At 57.7% G+C, this 21,721-nt stretch overlaps 3 protein-coding genes across 5 annotated transcripts in view; 2 read left to right on the top strand and 1 right to left on the bottom strand.

The window, feature by feature from the left end:
- The window catches only part of SULT2B1 (sulfotransferase family 2B member 1), a 70,807-nt gene extending 61,063 nt beyond the window's left edge, over positions 1-9,744 (top strand). For 2 of the 3 annotated variants that reach the window (XM_027515261.1, XM_027515260.1), the window contains 5 exons: positions 931-1,139; positions 3,716-3,842; positions 4,094-4,188; positions 7,431-7,611; positions 9,523-9,744. In XM_027515261.1, coding sequence (XP_027371062.1) covers positions 931-1,139; positions 3,716-3,842; positions 4,094-4,188; positions 7,431-7,611; positions 9,523-9,716 — 806 coding nt within the window. In that variant the 3' untranslated portion in view covers positions 9,717-9,744. Of the gene's footprint in view, positions 1-361; positions 445-930; positions 1,140-3,715; positions 3,843-4,093; positions 4,189-7,430; positions 7,612-9,522 lie in introns of those variants that run through there. The other variant, XM_027515262.1, reaches the window with a different exon arrangement.
- Positions 9,745-10,112: 368 nt separating this feature from the next.
- FAM83E (family with sequence similarity 83 member E) lies at positions 10,113-21,504 on the bottom strand. Its single transcript, XM_027515256.1, has 5 exons — positions 19,414-21,504; positions 17,375-17,542; positions 16,922-17,046; positions 12,583-13,033; positions 10,113-10,933 (listed from the first exon to the last, which is right to left on the bottom strand). Exons 1-5 carry the CDS (start codon positions 19,885-19,887, stop codon positions 10,652-10,654), a joined length of 1,500 nt encoding a protein of 499 aa, XP_027371057.1. The 5' UTR covers positions 19,888-21,504; the 3' UTR covers positions 10,113-10,651.
- SPACA4 (sperm acrosome associated 4) lies at positions 13,827-15,357 on the top strand. Its single transcript, XM_027515257.1, has one exon. It carries the CDS (start codon positions 14,451-14,453, stop codon positions 14,952-14,954), a length of 504 nt encoding a protein of 167 aa, XP_027371058.1. The 5' UTR covers positions 13,827-14,450; the 3' UTR covers positions 14,955-15,357.
- Positions 21,505-21,721: the final 217 nt, after the last annotated feature.

Below are 21,721 nucleotides of genomic sequence, written 5' to 3'. Positions count from 1 at the left end.
ACCAGTGGACAGTGATAAGGGCCCTGGCCCTCTGGCTTTGCAGAAAAGAATTTCTACCAAAAGGAGAGTCATGACGCGAGTCAAGTTATGTATTAAGAGGAAAAGGTACACGGGCCGACTCAGGGGGAGAGTCTCTGAGTCGCACCTTTGTGGCAGTTTGAATTACTTTTATGGGGCATTTCTTCCGGGTTTCCTTTGGCCAATCATTTTGATTTGCCTGGTTCACAGTCCGTATTTGGTATATCTCAGGATCTTCCCATGTGTGCACACGCAACTCTTAGCCAAGATGAATTTTACCGGAAGGGGTCTGGGTAGAACGTCTCTTGACATCATTCCCCTTTGAACTCCAAGGATCCTTTCTGTGCAAGTGTGGCTGGGCAGGTCTCCTGATTTCAAGAACGAAAACTATGTGGTCTGGACAGGACCCAGCCTCCTCCTTTAACTGTCGAGCTGTTCTCTTCTTGCAGTTTTGGTCCATAGGGAATGAATCCTATGTACCCTGGGGGTGGAGGTGGGGGGGGGCATTTGCCTTCTGCACAACCAGTGTGGGATGGATGGAGGGAAGGGTGGGGGGTATCCATGCAGATTCGGGCATCCTCGCTTCTTCCGCTTTATGGCTCTGCCATCCCCAGGAGCCCCAGTTTCCACTGGCATCTCTGCATCCAGCCCGCAGACAGGGGGGAAGTGAAAGTGTTAGTGGCTCAGTCTTGTCTGACACTTTGCGACCCCATGGACTGTAGCCCGCCAGGCTCCTCTCTCCATGGAATTCTCCAGGCAAGAATACTGGAGTGGGTTGCCATTTCCTCCTCCAGGGGATCTTCTCGACCCAGGGATCGAACCTGGGTCTCCTCCAGTGCAGGTGGATTCTCTACCATGTGAGCCACCAGGGAAGCCCTACCTCCGATTAACTTGCCCAGTTTTTCCCAACAGGGACCAACTGGATGATTGAGATCCTGAGCTTAATCCTAAAGGACGGAGACCCCTCCTGGATCCACTCGGTGCCCATCTGGAAGCGGTCGCCCTGGTGTGAAGCCATCATGGGCGCCTTCAGCCTCCCCAACCAGCCCAGCCCCCGCCTCATGAGTTCCCACCTCCCCATCCAGCTCTTCGCCAAGGCCTTCTTCAACTCCAAGGCCAAGGTACAGGAGGAGGGAGGGGTGTGTGTGTCGCTGGAGCAGGGGGGAGTGGAGGAGGGGTGGAGCATAACTCTCTGATGAACTCAGCATGTTAAGCAGCCACTATGTGCCTGGTCCTGATCTAGAACAGCAGCAAACACATGCCCAGGAACACCTGCCTTGGGAGCCCACGCTCTAAAGGGGGCAGGCCAAGAACAGATGGAATAGATAAGGAAAATGCTGGGGCTTCCCTGGCCGTCCAGTGGTTAGGATTCCACGCTTCCATTGCAGGAGGCATGGGTTTGATCTCTGGTTGGGGGACTAAGATCCTGGACCCCAAATAAATTTATATAAGCATCTTTTTAAAAATAAGGAAAATAGTTAATACATCCAAGATGATATATTCACATCGAGAAGGAGGAGAAGGTGGGGGTTGGACTTAGAGGTAAGGGTTGCAATTCTAAATAGCGGAGGGGTCAAAGGAGGCCTCAGCAAGACAATGCCATTTGAGTAAAGACTTGAGATGTGAGGGGAGGAGCCACGGGGGTGTCGGGGATGGTGGAAGAATGTTCCAGGCAGGGGCATGAGCAGGTGCAAAGGCCCTGGGGTGGGTGTGGCAGGCCTGAGGTCTACTCAGGAGGACTGTGTGGTTGGATCTAAGTGAGCAAGGGGAGCGGAGCAGAGATGAGGTCAGGGATTTAATAGGGGCCACAATGTGCAAGCGCCGCACGGGCTTTGGTGGGGAGTTTGCTTGTCTCTGAGGAGGACAGGAGCCAGGGGCGGGCTCTGCGCAGAGGAGAAACAGGGACCAACTTAGGTTTTCCCGGGCGCCCTCTGGCTGCAAGGCAGGGAACAGACGCTCAGGGCGAGGGCAGAAGCGAGTGCGGGGCGGGGCGGGGGAGGGGAGGAGGGAGGGGGGCGGGGAGGCGACAGACCAGGTGCAAGGTGGCCGTGGAGACAAACAAGGCGGTGGCTGTGGAGGTGAAGGAAAAAGGGCTGGGTTTGGAGTGTATTCTGAAGCTGGAACCAGGAATATTTGCCGGCAGGTTGGATGTGAGTGTGGGAGGAGCATCAGTCAAGGGTGACGGCAGGGGGTTTGGCACGTCCAGTAAGGAGCTGGGAGGCTGGGGCTGCCGTGGACTGAGAAGGGAAGGAGAGGTTTTGGGGGAAGGTGGGGGGCTCTGCTGTGACCCAAGTGGAGGATGCCGGTGGACAGTGAGAGAGACGAATCTGGGCTTGACAGGAGTGATGTGTGCTGGGCACATCTGTTTGCAACCTGTTGAGATGTGTGTGTACATAAATAGAGACAGAGAGAAACAGAGACGGAAACAGAGAGACAGACAGAGATAAAGAAATAGAGACGGAGAGAGGAATTAAAGCCAGGAGACTGGTGTGATCACCAAGGAAGGGAGTGAGTACGGACAGAGAAGTGGTGGGGATTGCAATCCAGGGGTCCCTAAGACCACTTTCAGGCTCAGTGATTCACTATAAAGACTCATAGAGCTCAGCAAGGCTGTTATGATCACAGTTATAGCTTATCACAATGAAAGGATAGGCTTCCCCGGTGGCTCAGCGGTAAAGGATCTGCCTGCAATGCAGGAGCCACTGGAGACTCAGGTTCAGTCTCCGGATTGGGAATATCCCCTGGAGGAGGGCACAGCAACCAACTCCAGTATTCTTGCCTGGAGAATCCCCACAGACAGAGAAGCCTGGCAGGCTACAGTCCATAGGGTTGCAAAAAATCGGACATGACTGAAGCGACTTAGCACAGAGAAAGGACAGAAATTAAAGTTGGTGAAGGGAAGAGGTGCCTGGGAGCGCATCCACAAGAGACCAGGCACCAGCTCTGATGGGGTCTGTCCCAGTGGAGCTGTATGGACAGTGCTCAGTCCTCTGGCAAAGACATGTGACAACACGCATGGAGTGTCACACACCAGGGAAGCTCACCCGAGCCTCGGCATCCAGGGTTTTTGTTGGAGGTTGGCCACATAGGTGTGACTGACCACCTGCATGGCTAACCTTGGTCTTGAGAGAGGACATATCTGATGGGGCTGGAGTAAGGCTAGTAGCAGAACATCAAGCTGGCAAACAGATTGGAACCGGGTCATCAGGGCCTTGAATGCCAGGCCCAGGGGCTGGGACTCCACCTTGGGGCAGAGGGCCAAGGAGGGCACGGTCAGGTGGGTGTAGAAAGAGCCTCTGGGGCCGTGTGGAGGCTAGGAGGCTGGGGAGGAGGCTGGGGCCCCAGCCGTGGGAATAGGAAGCAGAGGTGGCCGCCTTTCTCTGTTGGTCATCGCCCCTCACCATGATCTCCATCACCTACCCTGCATGCCTGTCTCCTTCACTCTTTATTTCTTGAAGCCAAACTGCCCCTCTACCTGGTGTCGAAACAGTCCCTCTCTTTTCCCAGAGTGTGGCTGGAGGGTGCCCTCCCCTGCTATGGACTGAGGCAAACTGATCTGAACCCTGATTAGCTGGGAAGTCCCTCCAGAAGTCTACCCTGAGTCCGTCCTGCTGCAGATATCAGAAGGGAGAGGGCTGCAGGTCAGGAAACCTCAGGGACTGACACCCTCTCCCCTCTTCCCCCTGCCCGCACACAGGTGATCTACATGGGCCGGAACCCCCGGGATGTGGCGGTCTCACTCTATCACTACTCCAAGATTGCCAGGCAGTTGAAGGATCCTGGCACGCCCGACCAGTTCCTGGAGAACTTCCTCAAAGGCGAAGGTGAGGACTGGGGCATGTGAGGTTGGGGGGCCAGTGAGCCCCAAGGAGGCCCAGATGGGAGGAGGGCCAAGAAGGAAGTGGGGAGAGACAGCAAGGCAGAGACTGGGTGGTGGGGTGGTGGGGGCTTGGAGGGAGGGCTCCAGCTCTGAGGGCCCAAGCCTGGGGCCATGGGGCGTTGGTTGGGCTCCTCCAAGCCCCAGGGGGGCTGGCTCGGCTCCCCGTCCCTCACCCTCCTGTCTCTCTGCTCGCAGTGCAGTTCGGCTCCTGGTTCGACCACATTAAGGGCTGGATTCGGATGAAGGGCAAAGAGAACTTCCTGTTTATTACTTACGAGGAGATGCAGCAGGTGATCCCCTCCCCCACCTCAGCCCCGCTCCCCCCCTCCCACCTCCCACCCACCAGCTCCGCTTCCCACAGAACTAAGGAGAAAAGGCAAGCAGGGAGCAGAGCATCCCTAATGCACATGGGCGTGATTTTCAGAAGGGTGGTCAGGGGAGAGCCATGGAGTTCTCTGGGGAAAATGTGTCTCAGGCAAAGGGAATAGTCGGTGCAAAGGCCCTGAGGTGAGAGTGTGATTGAAGTGTTCCAAAGGGAGCCAAGAGGCCAGAGCTGAGAGGGGGTGGGGTGGGATACGAGGGCAGAGAGGGGATGGGGGCCCAGAGTGAGGACTTTGGCTTTTTTCTGAGTAGGTGGGAGGCACAGGTGGGCTCTAAGCAAGGGAGGTTATAGGTTAAGTGAGATGCTACAGAACCCTGACCCTCAAGAAGTGATGATGCTTCCTGATGGTTGTGACCTAAAAGGCAGAGGGAAGCAATGGAAGAAAATGGTCTTTGGAGGCAGACAGAGAGCCTGGCTGGACCCTGTGGAACGTCCTTGGGACAGGCACCTGGGAGAGAAAGGCCTTCTGGCTGGGGAAATCAGGGAAGGCTGCCTGGAAGAAGGGGCCATGAAGAATGACTACGGCTTTGCCTGACTGCAAGGAGGACGCTGGGCTTCTAGTTGGACCAGATCCACAGTAAAGGTGTCCAACTGTTCCATGTTCCTTTTTAAATTTTTTAAAAAAATTTTTGTGGCACCTCAAGGCATGTGGGCTCTTAGTTCCCTAATCAGGGATCGAACACAAACCCCTTGCATTGGAAGCATAGTCTTAGCCACTGGACCGCCAGGGCAGTCCCCTGTTCTGTGTTCTTAACAGAGCTCTATTCTGAGAGGCTAGGAACCTAAGAGGTTCCAGTGTTCGTTCACCCATGGCCCCAGACACATTCTCATCCCGTGTGTGCTCCATGTATTTTTTGTGTCCTGGTTTCTGTTGACACTGTATAGCAGAAAGAGCCTGGCTTTTGGTGTTCGAAAAGCCATTGAAAGCCTCTTTAAAATCTCTCAGAACCTCAGAGGTCTCATCCTTAAAAATGGGTGGACAATGCTGGCTCAAGGGTTGCTGTGAGAACCCCAGTCCCTGGCATTGGCGTCTCGTGACCATCTGACAAGGGACAGCAAAGTGTTAGCATAGTGTGCAAGGTAAGAGTGATTAGGTTCCGAGCAAGGGCGTATCTGGCGATGGTAACCATAATAGCGGAGGTTTCAGCCTCTTAAATCGCAAAAACTGGTATACTTTATTTTATTTTCTATTTTGCTTGCTCCGGACCCTTGCTGCTGTGTGTGGCCTTTCTCTACTGGTGGCAAGTAGGGACTCTGCTTCATTGCAGAGCTCAGGCTTCTCTTGTTGCAGAGCACAGGCTCTAGGAACGCAGGCTTCAGTGGTTGCGGCACGCGGACTCTGTAGTTGTGGCGCACGGGCTTAGTAGCTCCAAGGCATGTGCAGTCTTCCCAGATCAGGGGTCGAAGCCGTGTCCTCTGCATTAGCAGGCGTACTCTTAACCACTGTGCCACCAGGGAAGTCCAGAAAATGGTATATTTCAATGGCTGACCCCGATATTATTATTGCTCCCATTTTATAGAGGAGCAAACTGAGGTAGTTTAGCCTCAAGAGAGCTGAGAACTTGCCCGAGGCACACAGCTCTTCGCTGTGAATCCCATGGGTTTATTTTATTTTATTTTCCACTCTGGTAAATCTCTTTTGATGGAAAGATCCAGAAAAGACTTCGGCATCACCCCTCCCCTATCTTTTCCACCCAGCTTTATCCTCTGAACCAAAAACTGGGCCACGCAGCCTGACAGAGCTTCTGGGCTGCCCCTGGGTGTGAGGAACAGCCAACACGTTAGAATTTCTGGGACACATCAACGGTTCAAGAGGATAAATGCTTATGAAACTAAGAATAACCTGGAAAATCAAGGCCGTGGGGTCGGTGGAGCTGACCACAAGCGTCTGTGCCAGGCGCTGCATGTCAGGGAAGGCAGGGAGATAGACGGGAGGGTCATGAACTTTGGGGACTCAAATCTGAGCTCCTTGTTGGCTGTGTGACCCTAGACAAGTGTCTTTCCCTCTCTGAGCCTCCACTCACCGATGGGGGTAATGACACCTCTCTGCCAAGCCATTGGGAGGATTGGCACAAATATACCTGAGAGTCCTGGACTAGAGATGGGTACACAGGAGGTGCTTAACCCACAGTGATTTGAACCGTCAGTCACAAGGGAGGTGATGTTTGGGTGGCATCTGGAGGGGTAAGTTTGCCAGGCAGAGAAGGGTGGTGCAGGGCTTTTGTGACAGCCCCGTGCCAAAGCCCACAGCGAGGACCGCTCAGGAAGGAGATGAAAGACCCGGCCACGCCTGACCTTAAAAGCCAGACCTGGCGGGGGCGGGTTGGGGGGTACTTCCCTGGTAGTCCAGTGGCTAAGACTCCATGCTCCCAATTCAGGGGCCTGAGTTCGATCCCTGGTCAGGGAACTAGATTCTACATGCCCCAATTAAGACCTGGTACAGTTAAATAAATAAATATTTAAAAAAAAAAAAAAAGAAAGCCAGGCCTGGGGATTGGGGCACTGGGGAGCCACAGGAGGGCTGGGAGCAGGGGAGGAACAGGGTCAGCTCTGGGTGTGGGGAACTGGAGGCAGGGAGGCCGTGAGAAGGCCAGGGCGGAGGCTGGAGTGAGGGCTCACAGGGGGAGAATGAGGCCAGGCCAGGGGTGGGGGCTATGGGGGCACAGAGGAGGGGAGGCGGCAGAGAGCTGAAGCAGGAGGCTCAGGGGCTGACGACTGACGGCGGCAAGAGGGGGAGCGGGTAGGGAGGAAGGGGAGCCGAGGCCAGGCCAGGAGTTTGGCCCTGGGTGAATGGTAGGGCTCTTCTGGGACCTGGAGCGGGGCAGGGTTGGGCACAGACCAATTTTGAATCTAAAGGAGCGTTCACTCTGCATGAGATGCTGGACCGACCCCTGCCTCCTGCTGTGACCTCCGACCCAGACCCATCCTTCCCTTGCCCCCACAGAACCTCCAAAAGCCCACACTGCAGAACCCCCCAGAAGCCACGGCCCAACCCCTCCACCTGGAGGTGGGGAAACTGAGGCAAAGAGGCAGAATCCTGCCCCCCCACCCAGATTCCAGCGGTGGGGGCTCAGGCATCCAGATTCTGGGTCTGGTGCCCCTTCCTGGCCTGGGGTCCCCTCCTTCCGCTGACGCCTCCTCTGCCCCCAGGATCTCCGCAGCTCCGTGCAACGCATCTGCCAGTTCCTGAGCCGGCCACTGGGCGAGGAGGCGCTGGAGTCCGTCGTGGCACACTCGGCCTTCAAAGCCATGAAGGCCAACCCCATGTCCAACTTCTCTCTGCTGCCCCACAGCCTGCTGGACCAGCGCCATGGTGCCTTCCTCCGGAAAGGTGAGGGGACTCTGGGGCTCTAAGCCCCATTAGGCCACCACCTGGCTGTGTGTCTTGGGCGAGTCACTTAACCTCTCTGGGCCTGTTAGCACGGAGCTTGGCACACAGCTGATGCTAAACGCTGAAGAGCGTTGCCATAGCAGCTCTGAACGCTAGGAGGCTGTTTGGAGTCTTCTTCGTGAACCCTTCTTAGGGTTAACGTTCACCCCAGAAATAGTTAAGTGTTGGATGACGGGCTGAGGGTGGGAGTGTATTAGTTTCCTATTCCTGTTGGAACCAAATACCACACGCATAGTGGCTTAAAACAACACATGTTCAGGGAAATTCCTGGTGGTCCAGTGGTCAGGACTCAGCACTTTCCACTGCCGTGGTCCAAGGGTGGGGGAGCTAAGGTCTTCCAAATAGTGCAGTGCAGCCAAAATAATAATAACAAAGGACAAAAACACACACATTCACTGCCTTATTGTTCTGGATGTCAGAAGTCCAAAATCAGCCTCACTGAGCTAAAATTAAGGTGTCAGGACCGTGTTTTCTATGGAGGCTCTGGGGGGAACGAGTTCCCTGCCTTCACAGCTTCCAGACCTGCCTGTATTCCCCGGCTCGTGGTCCCTTCCTCCATCTTCAAAGCATCTTCTGCTCTCTGACTCTGACCCCCGCCCCGTGCCCTCTTATAATGATGAGTGAGTGGGTGCTACGTTGCTACAGTCGTGACGAGTCTGCGATTCCATGGACTGCAGCCCGCTAGGCTCCTCTGTCCATGGGAGTCTCCAGGCAACAATGCTGGGCCAGGGAGTCTCCCCGACCCAGGGACCGAAGCCGCGTCTCTTACACCTCCTGCGTTGGCAAGTGGGTTCTTTACCGCTAGAGCCACCTGCGAAGGCCCTCTTATAAGAATGTTTGCCATTGAACATTAACATCTTTAACTTAATGACATCTGCGAAGTCCCTTCTGCCATGTCGGGTCACATGTGCATAGGTTCGAAGGGTCAGGTCATAGACATCTTGGTGGGGGCGCCACTAGCCAGCCCGTCACAGGGAGCCCCCAGAAACCTCACTAGGGGTGTCATGTAACATGTGGTTTGTGCGTTTGCAAAACTTCAAAACACTGTGACCCAAATGACTTTGGCCCCAGGATTCCAGGTAATGGCTGGTGTCCCCGATTATCCCATGAGATGAGAAACTTGAGGGGGGATTCCCCTACTGGTCCAGCAGATAAGAGTCTGCACTTCCACTGCTGGGAGTGCAGGTTCGATCCCTGGCCTGGGAACTAAGATCTCATATTCTGCATGGTAAGGCCAAACAGAACAAAAAAGTAAAAAATAACTAATAATAATTTTTTAAGATAAATTTTTAAAAAAAAGCAACTTGAGGGACCCAAGTGTTTGCCTCGGGGCACATGGAGCTAGCAGTCACACCCCTCACCTGCTCAGTGGCTGTGAGAGGCACATCTTCAGCCTGATCCGTGAAAGCACTGGCTCCCAGTGTCAGAGCAGCGCTGGAGCCAGGAAGCCCTGTGCTAGCCAGGAAGGTGAAGGACAGGTGGAAGAGGAGGTGATACAACGCCGGGGAAGGATGCTAGATGGGGAGGCGGATGCTCTGGGTAGATATTTAAGAGCTTAGGTTGGGGGGAAGGGGAGAGGTCTGCTGGAGGGGTGAGCAGGGCAGAGAGAGCCTGACGGGGAGGGGCAAGAATGGTGCCCGGGGGTCTGGCCAGGCGACTGGTGGCCAGTGATAAACAGTCAGCCTTCAGCAAAATGGAGATATGGGGTGGGAGAGGGGAAGGACAGTGGTTCTAGCAAAGGGCACAGCATGGGCAAAGGCCAGGAGGTGGGAGAGAGGGTGCTGGCTTCTTGGGGCGGGGGCACGACGCTCTGGCTGCGCCTCAGCTCCGCCTTCCCTCCGCTCCCTCCAGGGGTCTGCGGTGACTGGAAGAACCACTTCACGTTGGCGCAGAGTGAAGCCTTCGACCGCGCCTACCGCGAGCAGATGCGGGGGCTGCCGACCTTCCCCTGGGACGTGGACCCCGAGGACGCCAGTCCGGACTCCGACCCCGGTCCCGGCCCGAGCCCCAACCCAGATCAGGCCTCCGAAGCACCCCACCCGTGACCCTGAGAATAAAAGCGTCTCTCTACTGCGCGGGCTATTCGATGCGCCGCGGAGGGGATGTGCCGCCGGCGGGCGGGCCGGGGTGCCGCCGGGGGACTCGGAGGCTGGGATGGGGGCCCCAGGGGGGCGCCCAAGGCCTGGGGGACGGCGAGATCCTCTAGCCCACCCGGCACGCCTGTGGGGCCGGTGACCCAGAATCCTCTCCCAGAGGCGAAGATGGAGGCCGGGAGGCCAGCGCAGGGCACCTGACTCCCCCCGGCTAGAGTGCTGCGACCCGACTCCGGATCCTGGGGAGGGAGAGTGATGGGGGCCAGGGTTCCGGGGTCTGAGGGACGAAGGAGCCAGGTCTGGACTCCGGGGTCTCCCGTGAGGCTGCGGAAACGCACGTTTCTGGCATAAAGCAGCTTTATTCTGAGCAGAGGTAAAGGGCAGCCCTAACAATCCGCCACTTAGCCCCCGTGAAACAGACTCGGCCCCTGCTGGCTTCCCCTCCGCTAGCCTGGACCTGTTTCCCAGCGCCTCGGGATTCAGCTCGGCTTCCCCGGACGCTTCTCTCCTCTCCGCGGCCAGGCTCACTTTACCCCACAGCTCCTGAGCGCAGGCGGGTTCAGGAAGCCTCCCCTCAGACCCGAGAACCCCATCTTCACCCCCGCACAATTCCAGCACGGGGACCACTCAGCCAGGCGTCTCCTCAGAGAAGTTCTGACGCGGCGGGAACAGGAGATGTGCTGTTAGGACCTCGCCTAATGGAGACCTCCTGCCCATTTTCTAGGCGACACTGAGGTCCAGAGTGGACACTGGGCTTGCCCGCATTCTAGAACAAATTGGGGGGGGGGTAATCCTTGGCATCTCCCAGACACCAAGGCCACAAGCTTTGTCCCAGGTACAACAGGGAGGCGGGGGGCTCTGAGTGACCGTTGTCTGACCATCCTGAGTCAGGGCCAGAGCTGCCCCCTGAGTCCTGGCTGGGTGGCCCCGTCTGGCTGCCGGATGCCTCTGGGTTCCAACAGTTTGGAGGCAGCATCTTTACCAAACCTCCTCCGGGTCGGGGACAGATAGCGGAGGCGGTGCCCAGGGGTGAGGGGCAGGGGGCCGCCCCAGGGCTGGGACCAGGCCAGCGGGCGGGTGTCCGCCTCCCCGCCGGGGGCCCCTCCAGCACCCCGTTGCCTCATCAGGGCCTTGGCTGGCGTGTCCTTGGAGCCCCAGGACTTCTTGAGCTGTGGAAGGAAAGACAGGGAGGTGAGAGGCAGTTCTTGGGGGTCCCAGAGCCTGGGGAGTGAGAGAGCAGGGCGGGGGGTCGGGGGGGGAGGATGGAGAGGGTGCTTAGGGAGGAGGGAGGGGAGGAAGAAGGAGGTGGGCTGCAGGGAGATGAGAGTGGAGGGGTTGGGGGGAGGTGAGAAGGCCTTCATGTCTCCAGAACCAGGAGGGAAGTGAATGGGGAGGCTGGGGACCCCCAGACCTACAGAGGGGGTGCGGAGTTGGGTCCCCATGTGCGGCTTTGCAGCGGGGAGAGGAACAGGAAGCAGAAAGCAGCTGCATGGGGGCGGCAAATATTTGCCAAGGGAGGTGATGCCAGGTGAGGGCAGCTCAGGACCAGGAAGAGGCGAGGACCTTGCCCTTGCCCATCCCTCTTCTCCTCTCGATTGGGACTGAGGGAGGTGATTCTGGGGACATTCATTTCTCTCCGGAGTGGCCTCAAGCTCCCACTTAGCAGATGGGGAAACTGAGGCTCAGAGGGGGCACAGCTCAGTGAAACTGACCCCAGGTCTGCCTGCATCCAGGGAGAATCCACCGGATTCTCCCACATGGCTCCTGCTTGCAGCCCACGTCACAGCTGAGGACACAGAGGCACCATCCAAGGTTTCCCCAGAGAACAGGGGCAGGCTGTGCCAAGTGTCTAAGCAGCTGGGAGAAGGGAGGGGAGACCCCCCTGACCTCCCCTAGCCCCCTCCCCAACATGCGCAGCACTCTCGAATCCAGGAAGCCAGTGAGCAGAGCATTTAAATGTTCCACCTGGGAAGCAACCAGGGCTGAGATCCAGTTCCTCCCTGGTGCCTTGGTTTCCCCATCTGTGAAATGGGTGAGTGGAGAGCTGTAATCACATCCACCTCAATGGTTGTGGCAGTTCAAGGTAAAAGTGAAAGTGTTAGTTGCTCAGTCATGTCTGACTCTTTTCGACCCCTCGGACTGTAGCCCACCAGGCTCCTCTGTCCATGGAATTCTCCAGGCAAGAATACTGGAGTGGGTTGCCATGTCCTTCTCCAGGGGATCTTCCCAACCCAGGGATGGACCTGGGTCTCCTGCATTGCAGGTGGATTCAGATGGTTTGTGGCAGAGGTTACATTTAATCAACTCTGAGGAAGCACTTGGCATGGGGCCTGGTGCATGGCAAGGTGCCCGAAAAAAGATCGTTGCTTTGACCTTGGGCAAGTGAAACTCAACCCCTCTGTCCCTCAGCTTTTCCATCCATACACCTGAGCATTAACAGGAGTATCGCCTCACTGCCATGGGAGGAGGAGGTCAGGAAATCAAAATAAATTCCATCTGGGGACTTTATTGTGACCATGGTGATTAATCTATTTCATTCGACCGCACTGACTCCTCCTCCCAAGCAAACTGAGGATGGGGACAGTAGCTCAGCCCATGTCCCCAGTGAGAACGCTGAGGGTCAGAGAAGGAGGCTCTCGGGGTCTCTGCCCAGTGTCACCAGTGCTCCCCTGCCCAGCACACAGTAGGGATACCGGAAGTGGACCATGCCATTGGGAATGCAGGGAAGCAGTTTTGCTTCCCCCGCCCCCAGGACCAGGCACCTCGCAGGGGCCCTCACAGGCCTTCATCCTCTTCCAGGCCCGCCACCCGGTCTCACCTCATCGTTGTCTCCATCACTAGAGCCCGACAGCTGGGACAGGCGACTCAGGTCCCAGAGGGAGCGGCTGGGCCGGGTTGGGGGGCCGCTGGGGATGCGGGCACGCTGTACGCTCCTCAGGATGTCGCTCAGAGCCGGCCCTGGCGCGGCCAGGGTCTCCTGCCTGTCCCCCTCGAAGACTCGGCAGGCGGCCAGGCGTTGGGTCAGTGAGCCATCAGGCGGTGGTGGCGGCGACAGGGGGGCCACGGAGCAGCGGTGGGCCACGCGGTGTGGGCTGTGGGCCAGCTGCAGCCCCCCCAGGGTTCTAACAAAGGGACCCGGGGTGGGCGCAGGCGGGAGCGGCCCGGAGGCTGCATACAGCGTCCGGAACTCTCGGCTGAAGGCATCGGTGATTTCACCAGTCAGCAGGGTCACCAGGCCACGGTGCAGGCGGGAGTCACTCCAGGTGAAGCTGGGGGACAGAGGGTGGAGGGGAGGATCAGGATCTCCAAGCAGCCTCAGAAGTCTGGCCTGGCCCCCATCGCCCGCCCCCAACCTAGTCTCATGGAAAGGCTGTGTGACCTCAACATGCCCCTCCGTAGAATGGGGGCAACCAGGTATCTACCCTAGAGGGTTGATGGGAAGGCATGAGCTAACATACTTAAATGATCACCTGGAATCAGATGAGTTTAAACCTGGGGTCTGCCCCATTCCCACAGTTTCCACCTCTGGAAGGAGATGGGATTCTGACTCCCTCTGGGGCTCTTTGAAGACTCAATTGCTTCCTATTATGACTGCCACTTATTAACTGCTTGCTGTGTATCAGGCTCTGGGTGTGCCTGCTCCCTGCCTCTGTTTGCTCATCTGTCACATGGAACTAAAACACAGGAAGATTAGAGTCAGAAAATATGGGTCGGGCCCCTGCCCAGTAGGTACTCAGCATTAAAAGGCTTGGAGTCGAGACTTCCCCAGTGGTCTAGTGGCTAAGACTCTGCACTCCCAACGCAGGGGACCTGGGTTCGATCCCTCGTGGGGGAACTAGATCCCACATGCCATAACTAAAAGATCCTGCATGCAACTAAGACCCAGCTCAGCCTAATAATGAAATTAAAAAGAAAAAGAAGCTCTGTACTTGCAATGCACAGGACGTGGGTTCAAAAAGTGGTCAGGAACTAGATCCCACATGCTGCATGGGATGGCCAAAAAAAAAAAAATCCCCCAAAACTATACTTCAATTAAAATAAGTAAATAAATACTTTATAAGAGTTTAAAAAAATTAAAGTCTGCAAGCCATGGTGAGCTGTGCCCTTACTATCCCTGTGATCACACTGGTTGTGATTTAGAGAATCAAGCACACCTGCTGGTACACAGCAGGTGCTCAGTAAATGCTCTCTTTGGAATTAAATGAACCTGGGCTCTCCTTCTGGCACAGGGGAACTTGGATGTGTCACATTCCCTCCCTAAGCTTCGGTTTGCCCATTGCAAAACCAGGCTTGCCCTGGCCCACGCCATCTTGCACCTCGGCGGGTACCGTAGCAGCACCCGGCAGAGAGGGCCACTTTGAGGCCAGGATGATGAACACCGGTCCAAGCATCCTTACCTCGTGGGGTGTCAGTATCCTCACCCTCCAGCAGGTCGGCGGGCCAGCCTGCCCGCTCGGATTGTGACACCCCTCCCCCACCTATGACCTCAGCCCCGGAGCGGCCAGTGGGAACCCTGGGGAGGGGGGTGCATCTGTGAGGTCACCCCCATTCCGCTCCACAGAGACTCCTGGGGGGCAGCGGCCGCTGGCTCATCTCCTTCCCCGGGGGTGTTTCTGAGACCCGAGGATTCGAGAGCGGTGGTCACAACGGAGCTTCCGAGGACGCGGAGTGTCGGGAACTGAGGCCATGCCAGGTGCTGGGCCTGGGAGATCAGAAGTCCCGAGGGCGCGAGGCATGTCGTTCAGCAGTTCCGGGAGGCCCGGGAAGCCCACGGCCCGGCTGGGGCACCGTCACCGCCGCCAGGCCACCATGGTCCTCGGCTGGCTGCCACTTCTGGTGATGGTTCTGGCCCCTGGCACGACGGGTGTCAAGGACTGCGTCTTCTGTGAGCTGACCGACTCCACAAGCTGTCCAGGCACCAGCATGCGCTGTGGCGACGACGAGGACTGCTTCACGGGCCACGGGGTGGCCCCCGGCGTCGGCCCCATCATCAATAAAGGCTGCGTGCACGCCACCTCGTGCGGCCACGAGGAGCCCATCAACTACATGGGCGTCACCTACAGCCTCACCACCAACTGCTGCACTGGCCACATGTGTAACGGGGCCCCCGACCCCACGCGTGGCCGGCTGGCGGGGGCCGCCGCCAGCCTGGCGCTGGGTGTGCTGCTGCTGCTCCAACACGTGCTGTGACCAACCTGGAGGGCAGGGCCCGGGGCTGGTCTCCCGGCTGCATTGCTCCCCCTGCCCCCCACCTCCATCCCCTTTCCCCATTAAATGGCCAGAGGCCCTGGACAACCTCTCGTGGCCTGGCCTCATCCATTCTAGGGCTGCCCACCGGAGGAGCCCAGTGCTCTGGAAGCAGCCCCAGGCCCTCCAATTTAGTGATGGGGGAGCCATGTCCCACAGGTTGGACTGGACTACTGTATTTCATTGGTTCTAAGACGCGTTATCTTTTCAGATTTGGATCAGAATGTTTCTTTCCTTTGGTGGCACCTTGGAGTCGATGAAATATGGTAAAACAAAAACAAAAACAACCACACCAAAAAAATCAAATAATAATAAATGACAGCTGACGTTGATGCAGCACATCTTATGTTCCGTGCCAGGCATGATTATCTTACGGAATCCCCAAGTGAAGCTGAGAACAAAGATTCTCTTCAAAAACCTCCCAGTCTTGGGGATTTCCTGGGGGTCCTGTGGTTACGACTCCGCGCTTTCACTGCTGGGGTCCCCGGGTTCAATCCCCTGGTTGGGGAGCTGAGATCCAGCAAGCTGCAAGGCGCAGCCGAAAAAAAAAAAACCCAACATCCCAGTCTTAATGCTAGCGGTTCTCAAAGTGTGGTCCTTGGACCAGCAACATCAGCATTAACCAGGAACTTGCTAGAAATGTCAATTCTCGGGCCCCAGTCCAGGCTGGCTGAATAGGGGTGGGGCCCAGAAATCTGGGTTTTATTTAACAAGTCACCCAGGTGACTCTGGGGCCTGCTCAAAGTTGAAAGCCACCAGGCCAGGGCAAAGGTAATCAACAGGGCACTTCTGCCCCCCGGGGGGCACCTGGCAATGTCTGGAGATGGTTTGGGTTGTCATAACTGGGGAAGCCAGATGCTACCCATATCTCCTGGGTAGGGGCCATTCAGCCCAAGAAAGCTCCCCTGCAATACAGAATCATCCAGCCCCAAACATGAGCAGTAACTGTCTTGAGAAACCTTGCTCTAGACGTGCTAACCGGATCATCCCACGTCTAGAGGGAGAAACTGGGGCCCAGAGAGGGGAAGTCAGTTGCACAAAGTCACACAGCTAGTAACTTCAAGCTAGGATTTGACCCCAGGCCGTCCGGCTCAGAGTCCACGTGCCCTGTGCCATGCCGTTCCCAGGAAGTAAATGCTGCTATTTTCACACTTTGCAGATGGGAAAACTGAGGTTCAGAGTAAGGGAAGGTACCAACCAGCCCAATGTCCCAGAGCTAAGAAGTCACGGAGCCAGGTTCTGGTCAGTTGGCCCCCAGGGAGAGAAGAGGAGGGACAGGAGATGGTCTGAGGACCGGGCCATTTGTACACCAGCTCTGATTTTTGCATCCTTGTGTGCGTGCTAAGTCGCTTCAGTCGTGTCTGACTCTGTATGACACTATGGAGTGTAGCCCGCCAGGTTCCTCTGTCCATGGGATTCTCCAGACGAGAACACTGGAGTGGGTTGCCATGCCCTCCTCCAGGGGATCACCCCGACCCAGGGATGGAACCCACGTCTCTCATGACTCCTGCATGGGCTGGCGGGTTCTTTACCACTGCACCACTTGGGAAGCCCTCTGATTTTTGCACAGATGCTCAAAGAGGTGGAGACAGCCACCCAAAGCAGAGCTAGGACTCCAGTCCAGGTCCCCCTGGCATGGGAGCTCCCACACACCGGGAGCCCAGTTTCCCAGACGACGAAGTGCTGGGGCCAAAGAGATGAAGACTTACCCCCAGGCCACAACACCGCCCGGCGGGAGGTTCAGTACCAGCCTGTTCTGCCACAAGACCCCTCCTCTCCCGGGCAGGGGTGGGTACAGACCCATCTTACAGGGGAGAAAAGAGAGTCTGGGGAAGGGCATGCCCCACTGCCGGCTGAGGTGGAGCTGGGGACCAGAAGCCGGGCAGTGTGTGGGGTCGGGGGCGCCGCACCTGTAGGATCCTGAGATGACCCGCTCGCCGTCCAGCAGCACAAACTTTTCCCGCACGTTGCCGCTCACCTGCCGACGCCAGCGGCTCTGGAAACTGCAGCCCCGCACGACTCGGATGTCTAGGTTCTGCGGTGGGAGGGCATGCCCTTGCTCAGGCCGACCCTCCCCTCCCCCCTGACCTCCACCCAGTGCCCTCCCTCCAGGCAGCTCCTACCTGGGCGGCCCATGGGAGGGTCTATCCCAGCTTCCCCAGGGGTCTCTTGTGGATAGTCTTAACTTTGACAGCTCACCCCAGCTGCCCCACCCCCATGCCATGGGCATCAGATCTCAGGGGACACTCTCAGCCAGCATCCACCTTGATGACCCAGCACCTCCTGGAAGGGTCTGCCCCCCGCTGCTTCCCCCGCCAGTGCCAGGGAATTGGGGTGTTACCCTCCAGCCACCTGGCCCCTACCTCAGTGGCCCAGGGATTGACCCCCAGCTGCTGGGCCAGCGTCAGAAAGGCGGGCAGCTGCTGACGGTCCAGGAGCAGGTAGACGGGCACCCAGCGGCATGTGGCAGCCTCCACCAGGTCCGAAAGCAGGTCTGGGTCAGTGAAGACGTCCATGACCACGGCCACCAGCTGAGGGGTGGGGAGAGGGGCTGTGGGTGGAGCCTGGGGCTTGGGGGGCACATTCTGGGGGTGAGGTTCTCCAGGGCGTTTAATGGTCCAGGCTCCGTGGGACATTCAGGGAAGCTGAGGGGGATACCCTGAGACACATACTACAATTCATTCAGCGCCTATGTGTGAACTGACTCAAGGGACAGGAGTTTGAGCAAACCCCAGGAGACAGTGGAGGACAAAGGAGCCTGGCGTGCCTTAGTCCACGGGGTCGCAGAGTTGGACACAACCGAGAGACTGAATAACAACGATGTGTGAATGAGAAGCAAACAGGCTTTCTGGAGCCCCTCCACCTCTAACTGCTAGAAAACTGTCATTATAAAGCACACGTCTGCAGCAGTACCCCATGGGCTTTGACACTACGTGGCTGCCAGGCTCCAGGGCTTGGTGGGCTGGAGGCCCTTCACTGTGGGCAGCTGCACACCTGGTCCTCGGGTGGGATAACCTGCCAGGCCACCAAGGTGAGCTCTGGGGACAGGGAAATGCTGAGGAGCCTGGAGCTGGCAGGCAGAAAAAGGTGGTGGTGGTGAACCCTGAGTCACTGGCCAGAAGGCCTTGGTTCAAAGCCCCACTCGGCCACTTAAAAGACAAGGGACAACCTACCATGCCTCACTTTCCCTGTCTCCTCAATGGGTACATGAAGCCCAACCTCATAGGACCCTCCTTGGGATTAGGTGGGTTAACCCATAAAAAAACACTTAGCATGGGAGTAGAGACATAAAAAAGTTGTTATAGAATGGGCAGTACAAGGGGCTGCAGGGCAGACATTTTCAGTTCAGTTCAGTTGCTCAGTCGTGTCCAACTCTTAGCGACCCCATGGACTGCAGCATGCCAGGCTTCCCTGTCCATCACCAACTCCCGGAGCTTGCTCAAACTCATTTGGGCCCCACTAAAGGAGGATACAGAGAAGGCAATGGCACCCCACTCCAGTACTCTTGCCTGGAAAATCCCATGGATGGAGGAACCTGGTAGGCTGCAGTCCATGGGGTCACTAAGAGTCGGACACTACTGAACGATTTCACTTTAAATTTTCACTTTCATGCATTGGAGAAGGAAATGGCAACCCACTCCAGTGTTCTTGCCTGGAGAATCCCAGGGACGGGGGAGCCTGGTGGGCTGCTGTCTATGGGGTCGCACAGAGTCAGACACAACTGAAGCGACTTAGCAGTAGCAGCAGCAGCAAAGGAGGATAAGGGCTTCCCTGGTAGCTCAGCTGGTAAAGAATCTGCCTGCAGTGCAGGAGACCCTGGTTCAATTCCTGGGTGGGGAAGTTCCCCTGGAGAAGGGATAGTTTACCCACCCCAGTGTTCTTGGGCTTCCCTGGTAGCTCAGAGGGTAAAGAATCCACCTGCAATGTGGGAGGCCTGGGTTCGATCCCTGGGTTGGGAAGATCCCCTAGAGGAATAAGTGGCAACCCACTCCAGTATTCTTGCTTGGACAAGAATCCCCACAGACAGAGGGTCCTGGCGGGCTACAGTCCATAGGGTCACAAAGAGCTGGACACGACTGGGCGACTAAGCGAGGCACAAAGGAAGATAAAGACATCCACCCTGGCTGGTGGGGTGGAGTAGGTGACTGAGGTGTGCAGTCATACTTAGGTCCAAGAGGCATGGATGCCTGAGGCACCCAGGTCTTGGGGAGAGAGTGGGAACCCTCAGATCTTAAGAGGGTAAGAGTGAGATCGGGGCCGTGTGGATGCCTGGATCCTGGGAAGCGTGGACATGCACGGTCCAGAATGCCAGGGTCCCAAGTGATGTGCCCTCACACTCATGTCTGGGGGTGGACACGTGAGGATGGCCAAGTCTGGGGGAGGGACCCCCTGAGGCTCCCACCTTGTGGGCGGCCCGAATCTCCTGGTGCACCAGCTCCTTGAGGGACGGCTGGCCCTCGCCAGGCGGCTGGGTGTACAGCTGGGCCCGGGTGATCCCTTTCCAGGCTGAGTCTTCCGGCCAGCCCAGGCGCAGCACGGGCACCGCCTCCTCCGACTGTCCCGGCCAGTAGGTCAGGCTGCCTGAGACCCCATGGGCGGCGTCGGCTCCCTCTGCTGCCCCGCCGGGCTCAGGCTTCGCGGCCGTCCAGTCCTCAGCCGCTGCCACCAGGCCCCGGAGCTCCTCTCCGCCCAGGAAGGGCCGCAGCCCCTCGCGCCGCAGGCAGGCCTCGAACGCCTCCACGCCCTCGCCCAGCAGAGTCTCCAGTGCCAGTCGCTGGCCCTCGGAGTACAGGAATCCGGGGCTGGCCTCAGTCTGGGGCCGTCCCCCGGGCCCTGGATCCATTCCTTCCAGTGCTGCCAGCTGGGAGGCCGCCATCGGGCCGTTTTGGGGTGAGGATGGTGAGGCTGGATGTCTGGAGGGCTTGGCCGTCTCTGGGCACCGAGCATCTAGAGATCTCCAGACAGGCAGACTCCGTGTGGCCGTGCAATGCCACCCGCACAGCCCTCAGTCCCGACGGCTCGCCGTCCTGACCATCGCACTGCCCAAATGAGGGACCGCCCGGAGCGTGGCGTTGCTCAGACGGCCAGCCCGCCGGCCACCTGAGCTTCCTGCCAGACTCCGATGTTCTGGCGAAGCCCACAAGTGGCCCCCCGCGTGTCGGTCAGGCTGACCGCCTGACACTTTCTGCAGCCACCCAGCTCTGCTTCCTGACACGCCAGCCCCCCTCCAGCCCCGCTGGAGACACGAGGCTCCAAGTGACCCTGCCTCTGGCTCAGGCTGACTCTCCCGCCAGGCAACAGGCTGTCTGTTTGTCTCTGAGCATCCAAACGTCCCTAGCTAAAGGCAGAGTGGGCTGCCTGTTTGCCCCTCAGATAGCACACCTAACTGACCCTCTCTGGCTGTCTCTTTGACGGTCTGGAAGACATGGATCGCTTCCAGCTGACAATCTCAACATCTGACCGCCCACTGGAGCAACCAGCAGGCTCTGCCGGAATGTTTCTCTCGACAACCAGCCACCTGACTCACTGGTCCTCACTGGCCGATCATCCCGGAAGCCTTCTCTGTGAACCACCCCTCTCAGCCATGCGAGGGTGCACTCCAGCCCTAAATCTTGGCATCACCTCTCCCAGCCGGGGAACTCAGTCTGTCTCCTCTTCAGGGTGAAGATCCTGCTCCCTGAGCGTTCACACCCACTCAGGCTGCTGTGGGGGTGGGTGCCCTCTACAGGGAGTTTCGTTACAATGGAATCAGCCCATTCAGACTGATGGCCGTATCAACAAACCCGGGTTCCTAAGACCACTGACCCGGCCCTCTGAGTGATCTCAGGCCCACTCCAGCCAGGATTTCTACCTTAATCCCACTGTCTCCGGCCAGCGGACTGTCCACTTATTCCAGGATGAGGACCACTCTGCATCCCTCCCAAGCTGCCCCTTTGACAATTCTGACTCAACCTCTGCTCAGTGGACGCCCCTCCCCACCCCCGTCGATCCCTGTCAACAAGAAGCCCCCTCTCCAGCACCCAGTCAGCTCCCCTCTGCCAGACCACAGCAAACCAGCCCTGCAAAGAGAAGGAAGAAGAATAAAGCCAGGCCAGTCCCTCTCCCTCCGGTCCTCCCCAGACGCCCTATCTCTCCCAGGTCTCCATCACCTTCCCCTCCTCTTGCCTTTCTGGAGGTCAGATCAGGGGCCTGGAGACCTCCTTTATTCCTGTGGCTCTTCCGGCCGGCCGGCCGGCCTGCCTTATTCATCAGGTTTCTTCCTGGGATCCGGGGAACCCAGCCCCTTGTGCAAATACAGGGGGAGGGCCATCACAGGCCCCTGGAAGCCTGGGGTGTGGGAGCGAAGTAAGGGAAGGTCCCAGCAGCCCGCCAGACTCCAGCTTCAGGGGCGGGAGCTCACATCACCTGTTCCCACGCACCCTTTCCCCCACGGTGTCCCAACCCATTTCTATTTCCTGGTCCAAGCCCCGCCAGCCATCCTTAACGTGGAGATCCCTGAGGGGAGCACGAGTCCTTTAAGAGTAGGTGTGGCTGATTCAAATAGGAAGCAGGTGTCATTAACACCAGACACCTGGGAAGGAGGTGGGGCTTCAGCCTTAGATGGCTGCTAGGTCCCAAGGGTGCAGCAGGGTCCGAGGGTGCCAAAAGGCTTAGGGTGGGCACCGCAGACACTCAGGCCCCTGCAGACTCCACCCCCCACAACACAACGT

This window comes from Bos indicus x Bos taurus, chromosome 18 (genome assembly GCF_003369695.1).
Source record: "Bos indicus x Bos taurus breed Angus x Brahman F1 hybrid chromosome 18, Bos_hybrid_MaternalHap_v2.0, whole genome shotgun sequence".
Classification (NCBI taxonomy): Eukaryota; Metazoa; Chordata; class Mammalia; order Artiodactyla; family Bovidae; genus Bos; species Bos indicus x Bos taurus.
The sequence above is the reverse complement of the archived record's forward strand: the minus strand, read 5'-3'. Positions and strand labels throughout refer to the sequence as shown.

What these genes read in the sequence shown, in the direction of transcription:
- SPACA4 (XM_027515257.1), top strand. Translation starts at nt 14,451, where the DNA reads ATGCCAGGTGCTGGGCCTGGGAGATCAGAAGTCCCGAGGGCGCGAGGC.
- FAM83E (XM_027515256.1), bottom strand. Translation starts at nt 19,887, where the DNA reads ATGGCGGCCTCCCAGCTGGCAGCACTGGAAGGAATGGATCCAGGGCCC. An exon ending in TCAATCCCTGGGCCACTGAG is followed by an intron (nt 17,047 to 17,374) that starts GTAGGGGCCAGG and finishes CTCCCACCGCAG; the next exon opens with AACCTAGACATCCGAGTCGT. An exon ending in GTCATCTCAGGATCCTACAG is followed by an intron (nt 13,034 to 16,921) that starts GTGCGGCGCCCC and finishes TCTGTCCCCCAG; the next exon opens with CTTCACCTGGAGTGACTCCC.